Source organism: Magnolia sinica, chromosome 4 (genome assembly GCF_029962835.1).
Source record: "Magnolia sinica isolate HGM2019 chromosome 4, MsV1, whole genome shotgun sequence".
Lineage (NCBI taxonomy): Eukaryota > Viridiplantae > Streptophyta > Magnoliopsida > Magnoliales > Magnoliaceae > Magnolia > Magnolia sinica.
This window is the reverse complement of record NC_080576.1, coordinates 115,702,062-115,723,501: the sequence shown is the minus strand read 5'-3', so window position 1 is coordinate 115,723,501 and position 21,440 is coordinate 115,702,062. Positions and strand designations below refer to the sequence as shown.

The 21,440-nt window shown below is 39.4% G+C and overlaps 2 protein-coding genes across 2 annotated transcripts; both read left to right on the top strand.

The window, feature by feature from the left end:
• The first annotated feature begins 322 nt into the window (after positions 1-322).
• LOC131244003 (uncharacterized) lies at positions 323-8,040 on the top strand. The gene is made up of 5 exons (XM_058243668.1): positions 323-464; positions 4,747-4,963; positions 5,125-5,197; positions 5,418-5,583; positions 7,741-8,040. The coding sequence occupies exons 2-5, from the start codon at positions 4,798-4,800 to the stop codon at positions 7,846-7,848; spliced, it is 513 nt and encodes a 170-aa protein (XP_058099651.1). The 5' UTR covers positions 323-464; positions 4,747-4,797; the 3' UTR covers positions 7,849-8,040.
• A 2,689-nt stretch (positions 8,041-10,729) lies between these two features.
• Positions 10,730-20,475, top strand: LOC131244002 (protein yippee-like). The gene is made up of 5 exons (XM_058243667.1): positions 10,730-11,162; positions 18,403-18,446; positions 19,456-19,564; positions 19,649-19,704; positions 20,233-20,475. The coding sequence occupies exons 1-5, from the start codon at positions 11,067-11,069 to the stop codon at positions 20,315-20,317; spliced, it is 390 nt and encodes a 129-aa protein (XP_058099650.1). The 5' UTR covers positions 10,730-11,066; the 3' UTR covers positions 20,318-20,475.
• The last annotated feature ends 965 nt before the right edge of the window (positions 20,476-21,440 follow it).

Genomic DNA, 21,440 nt, shown 5'->3' with positions numbered 1-21,440 from the left:
TTGTGTTTTCCCCCTTCATCCAGGTCCGTGTGACCTTATCAACAAATTGGATGGCAAATAAACATCACAGTGGGCCCTAGGAAGGTTTCAACGGTGGGTGTCATTATCCCCACTGTTTCCTGTGATATGGTCCACTTGAACTTTGGATCCACATCATTTTTTGGTTCATGGCCTAAAATGAGCTGGAAAAACGGATGGACGGCATGGATATAAAAAAAATTAATCAAGGTGGGCCCCACAGCCCCTAACAATCCCCTGCTGGGGATCGCCCGCCCGATCCACTTCCCCACCGAAAAGCCGAGGGGTCGTGCATTGTTACCCCTGGGGCGGAGCTCTCCGTTTTCATTTTCCCGACAAAATCCAGCCCAGCCGTACAGTACGGACGAGGGGTTATTTGAAGGGGGGAAAAAAAACCAACAGGGCTTGGGAAGGAAGTCCCTGTGAAGAAAGGCATCTCCGTTCCGGTACGTATCGGGTTTTTGCAATTGGGAATGAGGTATCTCTTGTATCATTATTTTTTCCATCTCAGTCCTTCCCTTTTACTTCATTATAACCGTTTTCTTCTTCAACAGAAGCTGTTTCAGTCATCCAACTTCCTTCTTCTTTCCCTTTCTATTTCTTTAATCGATTATTACTGCAAATTTGGAAAAATAAAATCGCTATGGAGATATGGTGCTAAGACATAAATCTGTGGAAATTTATTTATTTTTTTGAAAGATGAATATTTTATTAAAGAAGCTGAACGGCCCAGAGAACAAAAAGAGGAAAAAAGAAAACAACCAAGGAACTATACAAGAGCTGAAAGCTCACACCCGAACCCTAGCCTTCCTATATAGGCCTCGGACATTTGGAAGGCGGTGATGGGAGAAGTGCATGTTCAAGGAATCACATTTGTGATAAGTGATGAGGAGAGGGTAAGGTTTTGGGAAGACACTTGGCTTAACGACAGACCAGTTTACCTCAACTTTGGAAGGCTTTATAATATTGTCATAAACAAACGAGAATTGTTTTCTCAATGGTTCAGTGTGAGAAGGGGAGTGGTCTCTTGGTCTCCAACATTCCGTAGGAATCTATCTGATGAAGAGATTTGAGGAATTTGTTATCAGGATTGTGTTTGAAATCTTTATTTTCTTTCCTGGCAATGGAAAGAGGAAAATTCGGGTTCTTTCATATTAAAATCCTTGTACTGATGATCAAAACTGGTGGGGGTGCATATCACCCCAACTCTCTTGTTTATGGCATTTCCTTGGCCCCCACGGGTTGCGGTGTTCGGATGGGTAGTGACGAAGAGCAAAGCTCTAAACATTGATCATCTTCGTGATAGGAATATGGTTGTCATGAATGTATGCTCATTATTTCTTAAGGATGCAGAATTGGTGAACCACCACTTTATGCATTGTAAATTTGCATCTATGCTCTAGAGTATGATGATAACTCTTTTCAAAATTCAGTGGGCCATGCTGGGGTCTGTCGAGGCTCTATCTCAGGATTGTGTTTGGGGTCTCCCGGGAAAAAGGATGAAAGTTTTATGGCAATTATATTCATGTTGGTGTTGTAGTCGATATGGAGGGAACCTAACAATAGGACCTTCAGCAACAAGCCAGAAAGGGCCAAGGTGGTCTTGTAGATAGCAAAGGGAGAAGGGTGTTTTGGGCTTCCGGAAACAACCAGTTCAAGGGATTGCAATTGGGAAGATATTTTTGGTTTTGCCTGAGATCTAAGATGTTTTGTATTTTGTGGCTGAGTTTGGGATGATTTCTCATTATCCATATCTCTGCTCCCTTGTAGTGTCTGTTTCTTATGTTTTGTTAATAAAATTTCTTAGTCATTCAAAAAAGAAAAAAAAAAGGTAAAGAAGAAGAAGAAGGGAAATAAGTGAAAGAATTATCTTCTTAAAACAACTTGAATGGTCATGTGGGTGGGTGCAAAATGGTGAGAGATGCGGGCCTAACGGCTTCCACATTTTAGTTACATGTTCAGGTTTGCAAGCCGTTCATTTCTTTAAGGCACTTGTAAGGGTTATGGCTCTTGATATTTATCGAAATCTTCTGTCCATGTCCCAAACTATAAACAACTTGAATGGTCATGCGAGTGGCTGCAAAATGGTGAGGGTTGAGGGCCCAACAGCTTCCCAATTTTAGTAATTTTATCACAAATCACTAATGTGTCTTTGTATTTTGTCATTCTTGGATTTCTTGCCATAGTTCATGGTTGCTATACTAGTATTTTACTTCAGCCATGAATCCATAGCTTGATTTTGTAAGGAAGATGAGTTTCCAGGCCTCTAGGATCCTGTGATTGTAGAGGACAATCTTAACCTTTTGATTTGTAGCCTACAAATAGATGGTTAAAAAGAGAAACACACAGCTATCCTCATTCAACTAAGAAAGGCCCTGTTAATGGTCTTTCAGTCTCCATCAGTGGTGGGACTCAACAGACCAATGGTTTTGATTAACAATCATGTGCACTAGTTGTCTGAACTAAAAACCTGTGTATGTAGTGCGTAGATGCAGGCGACATATCATATAATTTGTTTTTTCTTATACCTGCAGCACCTTGTGTATAGTGAGGTTGTTGATTAGTTATAGTTTCATACATAAGGAAAACAATGTAAAAAGGACAAGTCTATGCTTTTAACAAATGTTGCGATGCATTTGACATGGAAAAGTGTCAATTTGCTAGAAGACGAGATGGCATGACACTATCTTTATGAATCTTCAAATTTTTTGTCTATCCTTCTTCTCCATTATTTAAGGCATTTTTTTATTATTATATTTGTTATGTTCATAACCATCATGTAGATTTTTCCACAAGAATTAGAGCTAGGTGGATGAAGTGGAGATGTGCCTCTATAGTTTTGTATCGTAGCTGCATTCCTAGGAAATCAAGTGATGCAGGGACATGTGATGACCTAACTATAGATGCGTGTGTAATCAGGTTAAAGAATATTCAAATAAATATACCAATTAACTAACCGTTTCCAATCAAAGGAATTAGGTAAATCTCAACACAAAGATGAGGTTATTCTGTCAGGATCATGCCCCTTACCATAAGATTACGTAAACAGTAAAAAGAGAGGACCTCGGGATATGAGGATATTTTAGATCTAGCATAAGTCAACCCACAATTAAGCTTGAATCTGATTCTATTGACTAACCATCCCTCTTTTTCGTTTGAACTAAAAAGAAGATATCCAGAGAGGAACGAAAGGAGTGAAGGATAAGGGGTTCAAGATGAAGAAGGTATAGGTCTTTTTGTTGGCAAAAGAAAAGGAGGAGGATGATTCTTACCTTTTCCTATACCTCGAAGATCTTAGAAAGGGGGAAACCTGAAATCGGGGTAGAATCTTCAACTACCCAAGGGCCAATCCTGAAACCCTAATCTCTTGAATAAAGAGGAAAAAAGAGACGAATTTCTATTCATTCAACAAAAATGAAAATAGGGTTTCTCACAACGTATATATAAGCTATGGAAAAAAGTAAAAGTACACTAAAGCCCCTGAAAATAAGAAAATAACAAAAAAAAAAGATAAAAAGTAAAGAAGTGCAATAAAGCCCCTGAAATAAGGAAAAGAACAAAAAAACGCTTAAAATTAAAATACTCGTATGGTAGGGTGTGAAATCCGACCCATGGATCTATAGTCAGAGTGCAATCATGCCGCTCCTGCACTCGTTGCGCGTCAGAAAATGGGTCTGATGGACCCAACGTCCATCCACATCAACTCCTCCACTCCGGTACTCTGTCGGCGACGCCTCCTCCTCTAGTACACTCTAAATGGTGCACCACTGATGTCCGCATCATCAAAGTAATTTTTTCTTATAAACCCGACATTAAACTAGCTATTCTAAATGGGGCAGAGTGTGACTAGGAAACAATGTGAGCAAAAAATAAGTATTTTAGAGATGAGGATGTTGAGATTGATGTGTACGATGGCTAGGAAGGATATAATCAAGAATATGATCATCAAATGCAGCCTAGGAGTAAGCCTCAATATGTGATAAAATGATGGCCAACGTATCAAGATGGTTAGCTATGTGCAGAGTGACCCTGGTAAGGGCTAAAGAGAATCTTTGATTGGGTTGAAGGATCTAAAAGGAGACCTGAAAGGACTTGGATCAAGGACTGAGTATAGGGCCTAAGAAGTGAATTATTGGCAAAACATAATCCATAAAACTGGCTCCAAATAGCTTGGACAAGCTGACAGCAACGTATTCTTGGTGTTTTAGGTTGTTTATACACACGTGGCAACATATCAGGCTTCTAGAACTTTCCATGTCTTATGCTAACAAACTTGCGTCCATGTTACAGAGGAGAATTATTTAATGATAAGAGTAGGAAGATTTGATTTGAGGAAGTGGCTTTTCCTGTACAAGTGACCAAGCTGAGAATGACCACTTTCCTAAATGAAACCTACCTATTCTAACGATTTTGTCTTCTCAGTCTGGTTTGCATGTGCCAGAATAGTTATTAGATTCATATTTAGGATTATCACATTAAATTCTAGTTTTTAACAGTCAACTTTTCTTGTTGTCTTGTTCATTGTTTTCATATTCAGAAGTTACTTTAGAATTGTTTGTTGTTAGTCTAACGCAACATAGACATTAATTACGTAGGTTGCATTTCTTGTATCAGTGCATGTGGTCTTTTCCTAGTCGACAAAGAAATTGGATGTTGTTGATTTCACAGTTGCTAAATCTCCAAACTTCCTCCCTTCTGTTGTTCTTCATGGTCGTGATTGTTGTACAGATGGACACATTTCTCCTTTGACACGCAACTCTTCCAAGAGGAGATTCGAATATGGGAACGTTGAATTTTCTGTGGTTAATCACAAAGAAGGCCGTAACAGGTGCACTAATAGGCCTCACAATTTCAGACCGGTATGCCAGTGTTGTTCCTGTGCGGGGCATCTCCATGCATCCTACATTCAATCCGAACAGCAATACCTTTTCTGGGTCATTCACAGGTTACCTTTTCATCTCATTATCTATTGTGTTGGCTAACATTAGGGTTTAGGCTCATACTATGTTTGAGTTGAATTAGGTGACACTTAAGCTTGAGAATATTCAAGCAGGCCTTTTCTTGACGGTGTAATGGTTACCGCACTGATTAGTGGTTTGGCTGCAGGTGACCTTGTTCTGGTGGATAAATTTTGCCTTACAAAATACAAGTTTACACATGGAGATGTGGTAGTCTTTAGGTAACTCTGCTTCCTAATGCCTTCATGTGCTGCTTCCTTAACCAAGTTAAGCTGTCTTTTAGAATAATAACTCCATAGTTTTTCTTTTTAACTTTTTTAATGGCACCCATATGGATATATGATGGTGTGGATGATTCGGATCCTACAACTCGTGAAATGTAACCTGGATACTTTGACATCTGATTTTAGCGCTGTCTGCTCCCCTTCTATTGATTTGTAGGTCCCCTAAGAACCACAAGGAGACGTTGGTGAAGAGATTAATTGCCATACCAGGTGACTGGATCAGAATCCCCGAATCATATGAGATACTGAAGATCCCTGAAGGGCATTGCTGGGTCGAGGGTGACAACTCAGCTTTTAGCATGGATTCAAGATCTTTTGGCCCGGTAAGTTTCTCAAATGCCACATGCCTACATGACTGGGGTATGGGCTTGCTTCACAGGCATCGGCACAAGGTACCCAATGCCACAACCCTGTCAAACCTAATATGATGACTAGCCATTGTAGTTTTATGATAAATTAGAGTAAAACTATATCCATGTTATACAATGCACTAAGCAATGCCTATATGGTTATGATCATTGTTTTGACTGTGGCCCATCCGCTGACAATTCAGAACAATGTACATGAGACCTGCTTACAATGGGGATTTGTTGGGCCACCCATGGATCAAGATTAACACCAATGACCATCACCAATAGAAATTTTGACTTCAGGCAATTCAATTCAGACATCTAAATTTGCCATCCAATTTCAACAATGGTTAGTAACATACAGAGCTCTCGTGTGTGCATGCACATGCAAATACACATTAATAAATGGATGAAAATGCTAAACGGTGAAGAAACAAATATGGCAATTTAATAGAAGAAAATAATTTGTGTAAGGAACAAACTCTGTGAAAAAGGTGACCCAATACAAGGCCGATCAAAATGATTTGAACCCTTGGAAGGAAGTTGAGAAATCCTCAAGAGTCCTTCTGGGCTGTCAGCATGCACCTGCACAAACAATAACATAAAAATAAAAAACAAAGAAAAGTTAAGGTTATAAGCATACCTATTTTTTTTATCAGCTCATCATCACATTGAACAGTATAGTTTTATTTAGGATTATTTTCCTAACTGTAATCTTGAACAAAAGAAATATCAGGACTAACTGCAAACCAGTTGCTGGCCATCTTATTGCACACGAGCTCCCATGGGAACACACGTCAGACATGTACAAGATCAGACTAGTCCCATGGGGACAAACTCTTTTCTCCGGACAGTTGTTTTGATATTTACGTGGCACTGTTCTTTTAAAGTGGAATATGCTCATTGCATGTCCCGTTACATGGGGACACACGGCAGACATGTACATCATCGCCGCCGCCGCCACCACCACCATCATCAAAGCCTTTTTCCCAACTAATTGGGGTGAGGTACGTGAATCTTTTTCTGCGATTCCACTCTATCGAGGACCACCATAACTTCAGTTAGACCTTAGGTCAGATGCCCAAGCATGAGTTTGGAATGTCATATTTTCCATATTCATGATGAAAGTTATGGCAAACATATGACAAAAGTTTGACGCCAGCTGTCCGACCAGACAAAACCCTCTTTTATCTGGCATTGGGACTGGCAATGAGAGTAACTCCCACAGGTGCTATATGATTAACTATTACATAGGCTGATCGCAATGAAGCGATATCTAATAGCTAGTACATAGATTGATTACAATTAATGAATTGATTACAATATGGCACTAATAGTTTCTTTTCTTTTACTTTTTCTTTTTTTATTAGTAAAAAAACCATAAACAAAAGTTAGAGAACTTTGTTACTATGGCAGAGTGTAATGGTTGAAATGCCGGCGCTAAGAAATTGTACACATACACAAATTAAATCTAGACTGCCACCATGGCGAACCCCACTTTAGTTGGATCATAGACCAAAACTTACACTAGTTTTATTCTTAACCAGGTTATTAGAGGACATTTATCCAGCAACTGAGATGGAAAAGTCCAACACCTCAAATTCAGTAAAAAGTGGCTGTGTATCAAAGGTTTTGATAGTTAAAACAATCTAATCATGGACTGATGACCTATCTACTGTGGTCCCCACAAATTTTACAGTTTAATATGAGATCATGTATGCCATGCCTTCAACTTCTGAGTGCCCGTCTGTCTCAACCATCAGTCCACCATACTCTGCTGGAGTATCAAATAACACCCCCCAAAAGTGGAAGCGAATTGCCTATAACTGCCCCGGACGTGTTCTAATGATAAAAGAAATTGTGAAAGAAAATCTGTTTGCAATTGGAATATGTTCACCACATCTGATGAAAATTCACAAACCATAATCAACTTGCAATGGTAAAAAGAAATTTCAATTGTATTTCCTAGTATAAATCAGGTTTGAGCTATTTACTTCATTTAAGAAAAAAAAAAATAATAATTTTGCGATTCTGTGGAGATGAATGTGCTTGTGCTCTTTAACTGAAATTCAATGGTATTTGATGATCTCAATGTCAACCTTAGATGACTTTTACTTGCTTTGGTTGCAGATTCCTTTGGCTTTAGTTCAAGGGAGGGTGACCCATGTAATCTGGCCGCCACAGAGGATTGGAGAAGTGGAGAGAAAATTTCCAACAGGGAGAATTTCATCCCATTGATTCATTTCATTCACAGATTTTCCATACCCATGGCAAACCCTTTCTTTAATCGGGGTTGTGTCATTGTTGAGTCTAATCAGTGATCTTTGATAGAAATGGCAGGCAATATTTGAATTATTTCACTTTGAGAAATGTATGTTCTAAATATTCTTTCTATTTGAAAATTTTGCAATCTGTTATCACATTGAGAAATATGGTTTTTACATTTTATGATTAGAGTTAAGAGGTTTGCTAATTCTACATGCCTCTCACCCATGGGGTACACTTGGGGACGTGGCACACATTTGAGTGCACTGCATCCAAGGTATGGATCACAGGTGGCCCCACCATGTATGTTTCCTGCCCCAGATTAGAGGGTCCTTACTCATGCCTTGGCGGTAGATTCACAAGAGTTTCAACATGAAGTCATAAGTTCGAGTACCCATTGTGGTGAAATCCTGCTGTGGTGTGTGTGGGTTAGAGAGAGAGAGAGAGAGAGAGAGAGAGCCTGCTCATCAGACGGCCATGCACTGGACCGTGGAAGGTTTCACTCTTGCCCTTTCTTCCTATCAACCTGATGACTGAACTAGCCTAATTTTTGGGCCAGACAATGGAGATGGTGAGATGACCTACCCGATGCACAGGTTGGATGTAGCACGTTCACCACATCTGTGCAATTGGGTAATGCATGGAAAGTGGCATGTTCAATTAACACGACCCATTAAAGTAGTTGTCTGTCCTTGTTGAGATTGGCTAAGAATATCTTAATGAGGGGGGCCAACAACTGAACTGAATCCCAAAGGATCCTCCCACAATTAGATCTCTCATGATTTTATTTTTATTTTTCCAATTTTTAAAATTTTTTTTTTTTTTTTTTTAAGGGGCAAGAAAGAAAGAACTTGTGGGAGGGTCCTACAATTAATTGAAGTGACAATTTTCTATGCCTTTTAGAGAGAGAGAGCTCCTCCGTCTCCTAATTTCTTCAACTCTTTTTACATCTCTCATGATTGTAATTGAAATAGATATTGTTTTGCCAAAGAAAAGATATAAAAAAGAAAGAAAGAAATGATGGCTTAGGCGCTTTGTAAACTTGTGTTGAAAAAATTTTTATGTTTTTTTTTTTTTTTTAATTTTTATTTTTTACACACGCACACACACCTCCACACACTCACACTAGTGGAATTTCACCACCTATGGATGCTCGAACCCTTGACCGGGTGTTAAAAACATTTTTATGTTACCAATACAAGACAGTGGCCATTCAATTTAAATAAAGAGAGGCATCTATGTATCCTTTCAGTCCATCTCACCTTCTCCATTACCCAACCAATTCTGCTCCACCATCATTTGGCTCCCATGCAAATTCCGACCAGAGTGATAGTGGGCCCCACTCGTCCATATAGCCTTGTTACCATAGGATATCCCTCAATCATGGGACCCACCGCAAACAGCTCATAATCCCCAAATCAGAGATCTATTGAAGGTTTGTCACCTGTAATTATAATTACTGGAGATCTGTTTATTGAACTGGGAATGTTCACTTAAAAATTAAAAATTTTAAAAATAAAATAAAAAATAAAAAATTTACACTTAAACCTGCATAGGATGTCCACCAATCTGCCAGCTAGGATGTCAGTTGAATGTGAATATTGGCTAATGGGCAATCCGAACCGGGCCACACGATCTGGACCGTTTGGTTTTTTGTTATATCAATGCCAGGTAAAATACTTGCCTAGTGCATGCGTACAAACCATCCCACTCGGCCGGAGTATCAGAGTTTTTGTCATCTGATTAAAAATTTCAGAGGCCACTTTCGTGTGGCAACCGTCAGCCGCCCAACTCTCTTCCCTTTGCTGCCCTCGCTGATCATCTGTCACTATGATGTGTGTTTACCACAGGTTATTAAATCATCAAGCTGGCAAATCACGCTTCCAAGTCAATCCATCCTGGGTCTTAAACTTAGTCCAATGGTGGAGCTGGTGATTTCCACGCTTTACTCAGCCAAGGATTTGGACGGTCTGGATGAGTTGAAATGTGTCCTTTTTATTTGATTGAGTGTGACACTTTGTCCATTTTTATTTTTTTACTTTCTCAACCGTCTTCTTCCTGCCCACCCATTGAAGGCGTAGAAAATTCGCACGTGGGAAATTTTGGTAGTTGGGCCATGCACAGTGGGGAGCATAACTTCAACGGTTCTGATCACTGAACCATGGAGATCCCCTAAACAAACTGAAAATCCGAATGGTAGTGTTCAGACATTGGGCAACTCTATAATTCCTCCGCTTTTAGCACCGGTGGACACTTGTTTTTTATGTGTTTTTTGCTTCCATGGCTGAGAGCTAATATTATGAAGGTGGATTTTTCAAGTACGAAAAGAGAATTCTGATCAAAATACCCCTTGCTTTCATCTTCATCGGGTTATTCATAACATAGTTAGAGGTTTAGATTGGTAAGCAGGTTTTGTTAGGACAGGAAAAAGGAAGGTAGATGGAAGGTCGCCTCTATGGTAAAAAATTACCCTTGATGAGTGGTGATGATCAATCTTTTAGCAATTCAACGACTCTATTATATTACATGAAGATTAATTACTTGGTGCTACAGCAGAGTATGAAGATCTGTAGACATGCACGCTATGGCTGTATTTAAGCATACATGTATTTCAATTTAAAATGGTGCACTATCCTAAAAATCACACCGAATCGATGATGATCGAAAGCCATCCAGTCGGTGGGCATCAAATGATGGGCAGTTAAAATGGAGGATTCAACGTTCCATATTCATGAAATAAATATCCACTAGTTAAAGACTGATTGGTCGAATAAATGTTCCATTGCAAAGAGTGTCCCATTATTTGGACAGTGTGGATTGAGATATCTTCACGTATACGGACATCTTGGTATTAATATCGTTAGATGCCTGCCTCTCTCTCTCTCTCTCTCTGGTTTCTTTCAATGCATGAATGCCTATAATAGATTAGATTAGATTGCTAAAACGTCCAACCCCAGATTTCTTGCAGGAGACTTTCCTATCTGCAAACGGCACTTTCCCTTGCGTTGGCTTTCTCTCCACTCATTCCTTGCCTGTATTGAATCGCTTGCTTTGCTGAATTTTGATCTGTTTTTCTTTTGTTGTGTCTTTTTCTTTTTTGTCAATTTACATAGACCTGTATTGTATTTGAGAGAGAGAGAGAGAGAGAGAGAGAGAGAGAGAGTCAGGTGTTTTTATTTTTTTAAATTACTATGGGTAGGCTTTATTTGATCAATCTGGAAGGTAAGATCTACAGTTGCAAGCACTGCCAGACCCATTTCGCGCTTTACGAAGACATCGTCTCCAAGGTATACTTATCTCTATTATCATCTTCTTCTGAGTGTGCTTTTTTTTTTCTTCTTCTTCGATTGAAACTTTTGACATGTTTTCTGTGTCTTTCTTCTTGGATTAGAAGAAAACCCAATTGGGGTTTTGTTATTTCGTAAGTTGCTGATGTCATTTGGATTTCGAATTTGATGTTTTCCGTGCATTTCGCTAGCAGTTGGAGGGATCTCTTTTGAGGGAATGGGAAATAGTTAAAACCCATTTGGGTTTTGTCCTTCTAATGAATACTTGTTGGATGGATGTTTTGGTCATGTCTTATAACTGATGTTTTTGTGCTTTTTTATAAAAAAAAAAATTATTTTTGTTCTAATTGGTGGAACCCCGTGTAATTAAAGGGTGCCCCTCCCCCTTTTTTTTTGGTTTAGTGATTAATTTGTGCAATTTGTCCTTTTCTAATAAATTTGTTGCCAATTGATTCGCTTTTGGTAGGAAACCAGTGTAAGAAGATAAGAGAACTGCTCCGGTGCTCTCAGTGCACTATAAGTTTTAGCGCTCCTAGTTGCATTGGTTCACTTTTTTATGAAAGATATGATGAATTTTATCAGGGCCAAAATCCAGCAAGAAACAAAGAAAAACAGACTAAGGGCCTGTTTGGATGCCTGTAAGTTGGGTAAGTGGGAAGTAACTTACAGGGAAGTCACTTACAGGTGGTGTTTGGGGGAGAAAAATCACCTGTAAGTCACTTACAGGCAAATCTACCAAAAAACTGTAGGGGGGTGGGGGTGAGAAGTCACTTCCCTGTAAGTCACTTACAGGCTCAACGGTCAGATTTTTAAAAAGAGTGGAAGAGGGAGAAACGCACCAATGGGGATTGAAGGTTTCGCCTCTCCATCCCAAGCTCTCTCCCCCTCCCTCTCTGCAATCTCTCTCCCCCTCCCTCCCTCCCTCCCTCCCTGCAATCTCTCTCCCTCCCTCTCTGCAATCTCTCTCTGCAATTACCACCTTCCGTCTCTTCTCCTCCTAGAACGGTAGGGTTTCATCATCCCCTTTTTCTCTTTGAAAACGGTAGTGGCTTGACGTTACTCAATAAGGCACGCTCACTTATACGCACCTGCGCATGTGCGCATTTTTTCACACGTGTCATGGACCTCTAATCCGAACAGTCCATGTGATGCAGCATCCCATGAAACCATCAAGGACCAATTTTCACCCTGATTTAAAACTATTGTGGGCCATATAAAAGAGATGCAAATCAAGGTAGGAAAATGTTTTCTTTTGTCATGGCCCACCAATGTTTTAGATCAAAGTAAAAGTTGGTTCATAGGAGTTTCATGGGGTTCTGCATCACGTGGACCGTTCAGATTTTCTACTCAAGTCACGTATGATGAGTTCTCAAAAAGTTCTCAAGAGAACTCTTGCCAACTCGTGCGCTGCTAAGTATTCTGTGGGAAGGGATTGAGTGTTGAGTAATGCGTAAACTCTGTGGGATCCACCATGATATATGTATTTGATCCACACCGTCCATCCATTTTAATACTTAATTTTAAATCTTGATCCTAAAAATTAGCTATATCCAAAGATCAAGTGGACCACACCACAGGAAATAGTGTGAAGAGTGTATACTGTTGAAAATTCCTGGGGGGCTACAGAAGTTATGGATCAAGCTGATTTTTTTTCCCCTCATCCAGGTGTTTGTGATCTCATGAACATGTTGGATGACAAATAAAGATCACTATGGGCACTAGAAAGGTTTCAACAATCTAAATCAGTATTTCCATTGTTTCCTGTGGTATGGTCCACTTGAGCTTTGGATATGCTTAAGTTTATGGCTCGACCTCTGGATGTAGATGAAAAAAATAGATGGACTGATTTGGTAAACTGTATACATTTACAGTGGGCCCAAATGAAGGCCAACAAATTGGAGTTTACTAGATCCTAGAAAGATTACAGAAAGCCAAAGGGAAGTCTTCAGGACCTGGGGTCTTGTCCCTACCCAAGTCCCAGACAGCTTCCTTAATTTTCTCAAGATGAAAGGGGGCTTCCAAACCAACGGTTTCTTCCTGAGAAATGGAATCAAAAGGCAGGTTATCTCAAGTTCTTATAGAAATTAACTATTTTTCTTGCAAATGGATTCTTTCTCTGTAACTCGAACATTACTAATCATCAAGGGGGAGATACCGTTATCCCTGGCTATACCATGGAAAAGTATGGTGTTTTTATCACATTATTTGAGCCAAACAACCCTAGACCTTTGGCACCACAATCTTTTCCTTGCAGAACCTAGATTGATAATCAAAAGATGACTTATCTCAAATTGCACTCTGCCTCAGAAAGCAAACCTTCTCCTCCTTCAATGTCCAAAGCTTGAATGTCATTCAGCATTGAGTCGACTAGATCCCTAAGACCGAACACTTCCCTCTTTCCAGACAGAGAGCTTTGCTTTCAAGAGCATGAGCTTCTTGTGAAGCTTAAAGCCGGCAAGACCTTCAAACATCAAAGGAAAAACACCAATCCCTAACTAGGGAATGGAACCCTTCCCCTTCAAGTCTGCAGCTCCAAATGGACTTTACAAGACCAGAATAAACAAACTGATGTTGGACTCTTGAAGAACTATGATACTAGCTTTAGATTTCTTACAATTAGATTTAACTTGGATGTGCTTCTGGGGACAACCTAAACCACAGACATTCCAAAAAAAATCTTCATTGGGGCACCACTCTGACCCCACACCTTTTCTCTCGCTTTGGGAGACAACCTCAGAATGCCCATCCTAAACGATCCCTAGGTTAAACAGTTCCTTGTTACCCACTCCCGTTCTTGGAGATTTTCTTCTGAGCACCCTAGGGGCAAGATGAATATCTCTCTGCTTCATGAGGAGAGAGTGCAATGTAATCCTCATCTCGATCTCCAAAAACAACCCCAAGAAGTCTAGCCATGTGACAAATAGCATCCTTAACCCGTCTCTTCCCTCTAAAGGTTGCCACCAATTCTTGCAAAGTCTCAGGAGAAGAGATCACTAGGGGGAATACTTGTGTCTTCCACAAAGAAGGCAACCCGAATGGGAACCACATCTAGAGCCCTCGACCTGAAGGGAACCCGAGCCCTCCCCCCGAAGTCAAAGAAGAAGAAGAAGAGGATGGGCGAAGAAGAGATACCCAAAAGATACGTAAAGGTTTAGCCAACCAGGACCACCCTATTAACTTTCTCCAACGGTCATAGAGATACCCGAAAGATAAGACTCCAAGAGTTGAAGAAGAAGAAAGTCATTTTCTAATAGATTGCCGCTATGGACTAGACAAGAGTCTAGGTCAGAGATGGAAGCACCTACTTGCATAGACGCAACAAGACTGGAACCGAGAACAGACCTCATACTATCAATAACATGAAGCGGATTTTATCGCCATACAAAAGAGTTTGGGGGGATGAGGTCCCGAAGGGGGGGATAGGGGAAGAGTGAAGGGGAACGTCAGAGGGGTTATCCTCTTTACCTTGCTCTTGGATGAGTGACTCTACCCTAACAGGAGACTCTCCGATGAGAGCTTCCTTAAAAGATGCATGAGTCCTTCCCTGGGAACCACCCTCTATGGTCTTCCTCATTGAAAGGGGGAGGGATTGGTGGCAACCAAACTTCCATTCTTTTGGGTAACCTTCCTAAATCTACCCTTATCCCTTCTTGATTAATTACCAATGGCATGAAGTGAGGTTTTTTCACCCTAATTTCCTTACATTGAAGCTCTTACCATGAACGCCCTCAATCACCTTTTGCTAATTCCACCTCGCTTTCCATCCGGATGAAGGCAAAGCCACAGCTAGAAGAGGAGCCTTTTGCCCTAGGGATCTCAACCCCCCTGACTGAGCTTAAGTGGCCAAATACCCAGCAAAAGTTTATATCCGTCCATTCTTCTGGAAATCGATTGACGAAGAGTGTCGGGAACTCTTGAAGAGCCTTGCCTCATGCCATAGAGTTGTTTTGCTGATAGTGCTTTCTGCTTTTACCCACTTCAGTCCATTGGTCTTCATCCCTAACCCTATCCAAACCTTCAGCCTCTTCATCACTGACGTTAAACCAGCCTCTTACCTTTGGACTGAGATCTAGCCCTGTAACCCTTCGATCTACTGTTAGGCTCCCTACTAAAGGAAGGAATCCTCGAAGCCCTACTCCCCTTCCTCGATCCAAAGCTCCTAGACCCGGCTGCTCTGCAATGGAGTGAAGATCACGCTCTCTCTCACTTGCACTATGCGATCTATGTTTTGCCTCACCTCTGAGCTCCCGATAATCTCTCTGATCTATCGCTGTCAAGATTGTGTCCAGTGCGAAAATTGCCTCTAGAAACTCCTCTCGTATACATCGCCACTTGGACAGTCCATTCAAACGATCTGAACTGTCCATTAAATCTAGAGCACATGTAATGGGCTACCATTACAAAATTTGTAATGAATGGCGGATCCAATTCATCATTGATTTGGCCTTATTTTCTACAATCATATGTTTTGAAAGCCATGGATGGGATGTTTACAATTGCCTAACAAAAGGTATTCTTTAGAATCATAAGCAGTCTATGATAGACCCTAAAAAATAGATGTATTAAACAGTTGATTGGACCTATTGTTGGGTAAATGGTCTTGACCATCCATATTAAAGATCATTAATTAAATGGTTCATATATGTGAGTGTGGTGTGATGTTTGCATGGTAGCCCATTATATATGCAGCTATGTGCTGAACCTAATGAACAGTCTAGATCAATGGATTGGACTGTCTAACTGACCCAATGCAACTAGGAGCATCTCTCAAAAGATAAAAAGCAAATAAATATTATCAATAGATTAGCCACTCCGAGGAGGTAAACCTCATACAAGATACTTTTATAAGCTCTTCTGCTTCCCTAGTCCTTTCACTTCTCTTATTTATATTTTTTTTTAAAATGTCATGTTAAACATGGGAGAAAAACCTCATCAAATATTCTAATTACTATTCTTCTTCTAAGTTAGCAAGATCTCCAACATATCCCATGTCTCATCTTTACCAACTAAATAAATTCTAAAATGATACATTTTCAAATAACCTTTAAAAAAATGGATAATCTGGTATCTAACATTTCACTTCCCATGAAAATATCCACGTCCTTGATGTTGCTTCCAAGTTCAAACTCTCTGTATCGCACATAATATTTTCTAAATCTCTGTGCCTTTCATTTTAATCCTACTACTTACTGAATTGATGTGACTTGTTCAAATTTGCAACATCTATTATTAATTTTTTAGTAAATTTTACAAGATCAACCATTTGAAGGGCATAGTTAATTACTTTCAATCACTGACACAAAACTAACGAGTCTTTAAAAAAAAATTTGCAATGTCCCTTGGCCAGACTATGTTTCCAAGCGTGGTAGTCATCAATTTTAATCCTTGACTTGTTGACCTTAAGATACGAATGCAGGGAAAAAAAAAAAATTGGTCCTGCTTGTGCCTTCTTTTGATTCTTTTCTAGGAGGCTTTTGTTCTGTTGACGCAAGATTTGAACCACATGATCCTATCACCTTCACCCCACTAGTTGCAACAGTTGACAAAACCATGGAACAAAATAATCCTCGGACAATTTCTCACTGCATGCTTTTTCTGAATTTTGGCTATAGCATCTATAATGCGATCAAACTTTTGATTCAAGCTAACAAGTATGGTTTTAATTTCCTCCATAATGCCCAAATTTTGTTGGAGCCTTCCCTGATTGTTTGAAACTCTTGCCCAAGATATTTAATTATCATTTTTGTTGCCATAAGGTAAACGCACATGACAGCCGGATTGTTGAATCAGTTGTTACTGCTCCACTACCAAATGATATGAACCCAATTTATTTATTAAAAAAAAAAAAGTAAAAAGAAAACAAACCCTTCAAGGGAACAAACCTCCATACAAGATACTCTGGTAAATTCTTCTTTCTCCCTCGTCCTTTCTCCACTCTTATTTATATGATTTTGTTCCTTTTTTTTCTTTTTTCTTTTTTTTGACAAACCTCCATCACAAGAAGTTGCGACACTAAATATAGACGATAAACCTAAGCAGATATTCTAGTAACTATCTAACATCATCCCATTTCCAATTAACAAGATCTCCTTACATATAAGATATCCAAGGTATCTTAACCTTATCTCTACAAACTAAATAATTTTAGATTTTAAATAAGCTTAAATAGAAACGGATAATTTGGGATCCTAATAGTTTTCATCATTTGCAATTACATAGCTTCTTCCAATGACTGTCAGATTTTGATTATGTAATCATGCGAGTGTCTATCTTCATGTGTTTGTTTCGCTGTGGACCGTGGACTGTATTTCAACATTTTTCTGTTGGGATTTAATACAAGCTATTGATGGATGCTGAGTGGCACATAACCCATGTTTCTCTGATTTTTTATTTTTTTTTGCCGATAACCAGAGCAAGAGTAATTCCTTTTCATGAGAGAAATCGAGGGCATGTTTGTTTAGAGAGAAAACCATGGTCAACCATGGAAAATGAATTTCTTTGATGAGACAGTTTCCTCTGTTTGAGAACTAAAAAAGAGGAAACATTTATTTCGTTTCTTAATGTATTCCTCTAAAAGTGACTAAAACTTGTTTCACTGATTTTGTCCATGGAAAAATGCTTTGACCCCTTGATGTTACATTTAAAGTTCTAATTATTGCTCTTTTCCTTAGTTTGGTAGATTTACCCATTTCAAAATCGCAAAGCAAACAATGGGAATGGAAAAGGAAATACATTTCCCTAGAAACTCACCTTGCTAAACAAACATAGGAAATGGAAAAGAATTTCCTCCTTTTCCATTCCATTTCCCTGTTTTGAGGATTCAAGGGGTTTTCCATTTCTACTTTTTGGTTACTCTCCAAACAAACAGGCTCTAAAGAAAAACCACCTCAAAGTGCTCCAAAATAAATGCCTCGCCAACTTCTTTGAATCACCATTTCTGCAGTATTGTTCAATGAGTCGGAAAACCCTTTTGATTATATTCTGAAGAAAAAAACTTTACTTGAACTATCAAGCAGTTGACATGAAAGAAGTTGCTTAAGTTTCATGGTCTATATAAGCACATGGTATGGTCCCATTCGTAGCTAAGCTATAAATCACATTTTTTTTTCTAGTTGAAAGGCTCTAATTTATGCTGGAATTCTGTTGGGTTCTCAGTGTTTCCAAAATCTACAAATCAGGATAGCATGAATTGTAAAGATTCAATCATTCTGACTGAGATTTATCTGTGTTCTTCCATCAGTCTTTTCATTGCAAGCATGGGAAGGCTTATCTCTTCAGTAAGGTGTAAGTGACTGTCAGTACTCTTTTTTAAGCTACTTCTAGTGTTTTCTTTTTTTTTTCTTTTTCTTTTTTTGTTACAATGTATGAATGACTTTATTTTTATCTTGTAAAGAACTAGAAGTTTACAGCTACTTTTGTGTGCATTGTTTTCTTTAATGCGGTCAACTGTTCCTTCATTTTCTTCTTCATGGAGAAAAGATGCTTACTTAATCTTTTGAGAACAATTATTGCATGTTTAGAACTCACAATAGTAACATGCTTCAACTGTATAAACTACTCAATCATGCGAACCCATCATATGTTACGTATCTGTTCTAGTACTCAACAATCCAGATATATGAATATGCCTCTGTTCTAGTACTCAACAATCCAGATATATGAATATGCCTCTGTTCTAGTACTCAACAATCCAGATATATGAATATACACCCATGCACTCTACTAACATGGACTCATATATATGGGGTCAGATTGACATGCCACATGTGTCAACCCGTGGAAGCTCTTGACATGCTGACACATCCATACTGTTAACCAATTGTGTACGTATTTTTGTATGCATGCTGACATGTCCATACAATTAACTGAGTATGTATTTATATGTGTGTGCGCGCACACGTGTTCGCAGAAACACACGTGCGCACAAATTTACGATATTCTTTCATAAAAGCTCAATATACAGATAAATTTATCTGGGTAAAAAAACTATACCAGTACTAAGATAAAGTTTCTCCTAAATAGAGTTTCCTTGTTTACATATAGCTTGTGCTTGCATGGCTGTTTTTAGTCCATCTCGAGGAAGAGCTATCATGATTACAGTTCTGTTAGCAGTGTATGCAGATTTCAGTGACAGACAATCAACACATCTGTGTCTCTGTGTGCATCCAATTAAATATGGGCAATGCCATTCTGTCAAGAGATGCCTGCCAAACTCGTTGAAATGACATCTTCCTTTTACTCTTCCCTTGGCTCCCAATGATTTGTTTCTTGCTTCTCTTTTGATGTTCGGCAGTGTCAATGTCTCAGTGGGAGTGAAAGAAGACCGGTTAATGATGACAGGAATGCACACAGTTGCTGACATATTTTGTGTCGGTTGTGGGTCGATCGTGGGGTGGAAATATGTAAGCTTGGGGGGCAAGGCTTTAGCATTATGGTCCATGTATATATTAAAACAATGGTTGATTACTTAATGATTTTGCTTTCAGGAGGCTGCACATGTGAAAAGCCAGAAGTACAAGGAAGGGAAGTTCATCCTGGAGAGGTAGACTGAGCTGCTGGACTGATTTCAGTGAATTCCTGTTGATTATGACATTGAAGAGTGACACATGCAAGAGGAAGTATAGGGTCCTTGATTTTTCAGCTTGTACAAGTGGGGCCCTAGGTTCAGGTGTACAGAGCATTTGTGTGATGGACCTCACTGTCAATTGGCAATGTCTCAAAAGTCTCCTTGATTGGACGCTCCCAGCCTTCTTTTGATATCCTGCTGGATTGAGAGGTGAAAAAAAATAAAATAAAAAAGTAACACTCCACAATGAAAAACTGCCAAAGATTAGATTGCTTGGGTCTTCTAATCTTGGAGATTTTTTAGGCATCCACAATGAGGCCCATCATGTTCATGGTCTGATCTTCTATAAAGAGGATCCCTACCAAAGGGAAAAAAAGAAGTAGAACAAAGAAGGAAAAAATTAGTCTTTTTTGCCACTTGTACAGGAGCTGAAAACCAAATCATATTTTGGATACCCAGGATTGTGTAGTGCCTCCATGTTACTGAGTTTTTGTTGTTGAGTAGGTTCAAAGTGTCAGGCCCTGGTGGAACCAACTACTGGGCCAGCGATGAAGCTCAGATTGGCGGAAGTGATGCTGATGATGCTTGATTAGCCATTTTCTTAGATCAGATGAACATCAACTGGTTAATTATTGTACAGTCTCTCCACTTGTGTTCTCATTGGACTAGTTGAATTCTGAAAATTGCTGCTTCTCTTCTTCACAGCTTAGTCAGCTGTCCCAATAATATAGATTCTCATTTCCTTAATTGTTGTTAGTTGCTATTCTTTCCTATTGTGTGGTGTGCCACCTCAGGGATGCGACTCTGTATGTCTTAAACCCTCAATGAGCTAGGCTCTTTTCATGCTTCTGATCATATGTCAACTTCAATAGTTTTATCCCCGGATTGGAATTTATCAATTTGCCCACCAGTAGAATGCTAGGCCAAACACATTTTTCTTCCATCATGGAATATGCAGGGTACAAACCCAGATACCGAAGGTGCATAAAATGTTACCCTATGGCTTGTTTGATGTATCCTCAATATTAGTGCACATTTGGTTTTGGGTTATTTGTTAGGTGAGATGGTTTATGAATGAATATCCAGAAATGTGCCAAATTGTTAAACCTATTTCCATGATTTTCTTTATTCTTCTTTTCATAGACCTTTCGCCAAAAAAAAAAAAAAAAGCTGGAGAGGAGCTCTTTCATTTGAAGGCTCAAGTGTATGTCTGAAAGGATGTTGTCTCTCCCATTACCAGTGAACTCTCTTCCCTGATTACGCACACTTCCTCTCTCTGACCTATAGGTTTCATATCTTTTGGTACTACCTTCGCCCATATATTTTTGGGCCTTCCCCTTTTGATCTTAGAACCTTCAACTGGAACCTACTTACACCTAACCACAGTACTGAAAATGGACTTGTAAATTTTACCTTACATTCCCCTCCCCCCCCCCAATGGGAGTTGAGTTTGTGTTTTTAAACCAAACTATGATTTTGGATTAACCGATTTGATTTATTTCAAGTTGGTGAGGCGTTTATTTTGGAGCACTTTTGAGGGGGTTTTAGATGTTTCACTGCCTATCCGTGTATGCATAGAGAGATGAACTGGATTGCGAGCTCACATACCATGCCCTGTTTTTATGGCAGCAGCCTTTATGGCATGATGGCATCCGTGCGAGTGAGCACTCAAAAGGGTTGGGTTAAGCCAACAGCCAGGCAGATGAGGACCA

Excerpts from the sequence above, each read along its gene's own strand:
- LOC131244003 (XM_058243668.1), top strand. The coding sequence starts at position 4,798 with ATGGGAACGTTGAATTTTCTGTGGTTAATCACAAAGAAGGCCGTAACA. Across the intron at positions 4,964-5,124 it reads CTTTTCTGGGTCATTCACAG|GTGACCTTGTTCTGGTGGAT; the intron begins GTTACCTTTTCA and ends GTTTGGCTGCAG. Across the intron at positions 5,198-5,417 it reads GGAGATGTGGTAGTCTTTAG|GTCCCCTAAGAACCACAAGG; the intron begins GTAACTCTGCTT and ends ATTGATTTGTAG.
- LOC131244002 (XM_058243667.1), top strand. The coding sequence starts at position 11,067 with ATGGGTAGGCTTTATTTGATCAATCTGGAAGGTAAGATCTACAGTTGC. Across the intron at positions 18,447-19,455 it reads GCTTATCTCTTCAGTAAGGT|TGTCAATGTCTCAGTGGGAG; the intron begins GTAAGTGACTGT and ends GATGTTCGGCAG. Across the intron at positions 19,565-19,648 it reads CGATCGTGGGGTGGAAATAT|GAGGCTGCACATGTGAAAAG; the intron begins GTAAGCTTGGGG and ends TTTTGCTTTCAG.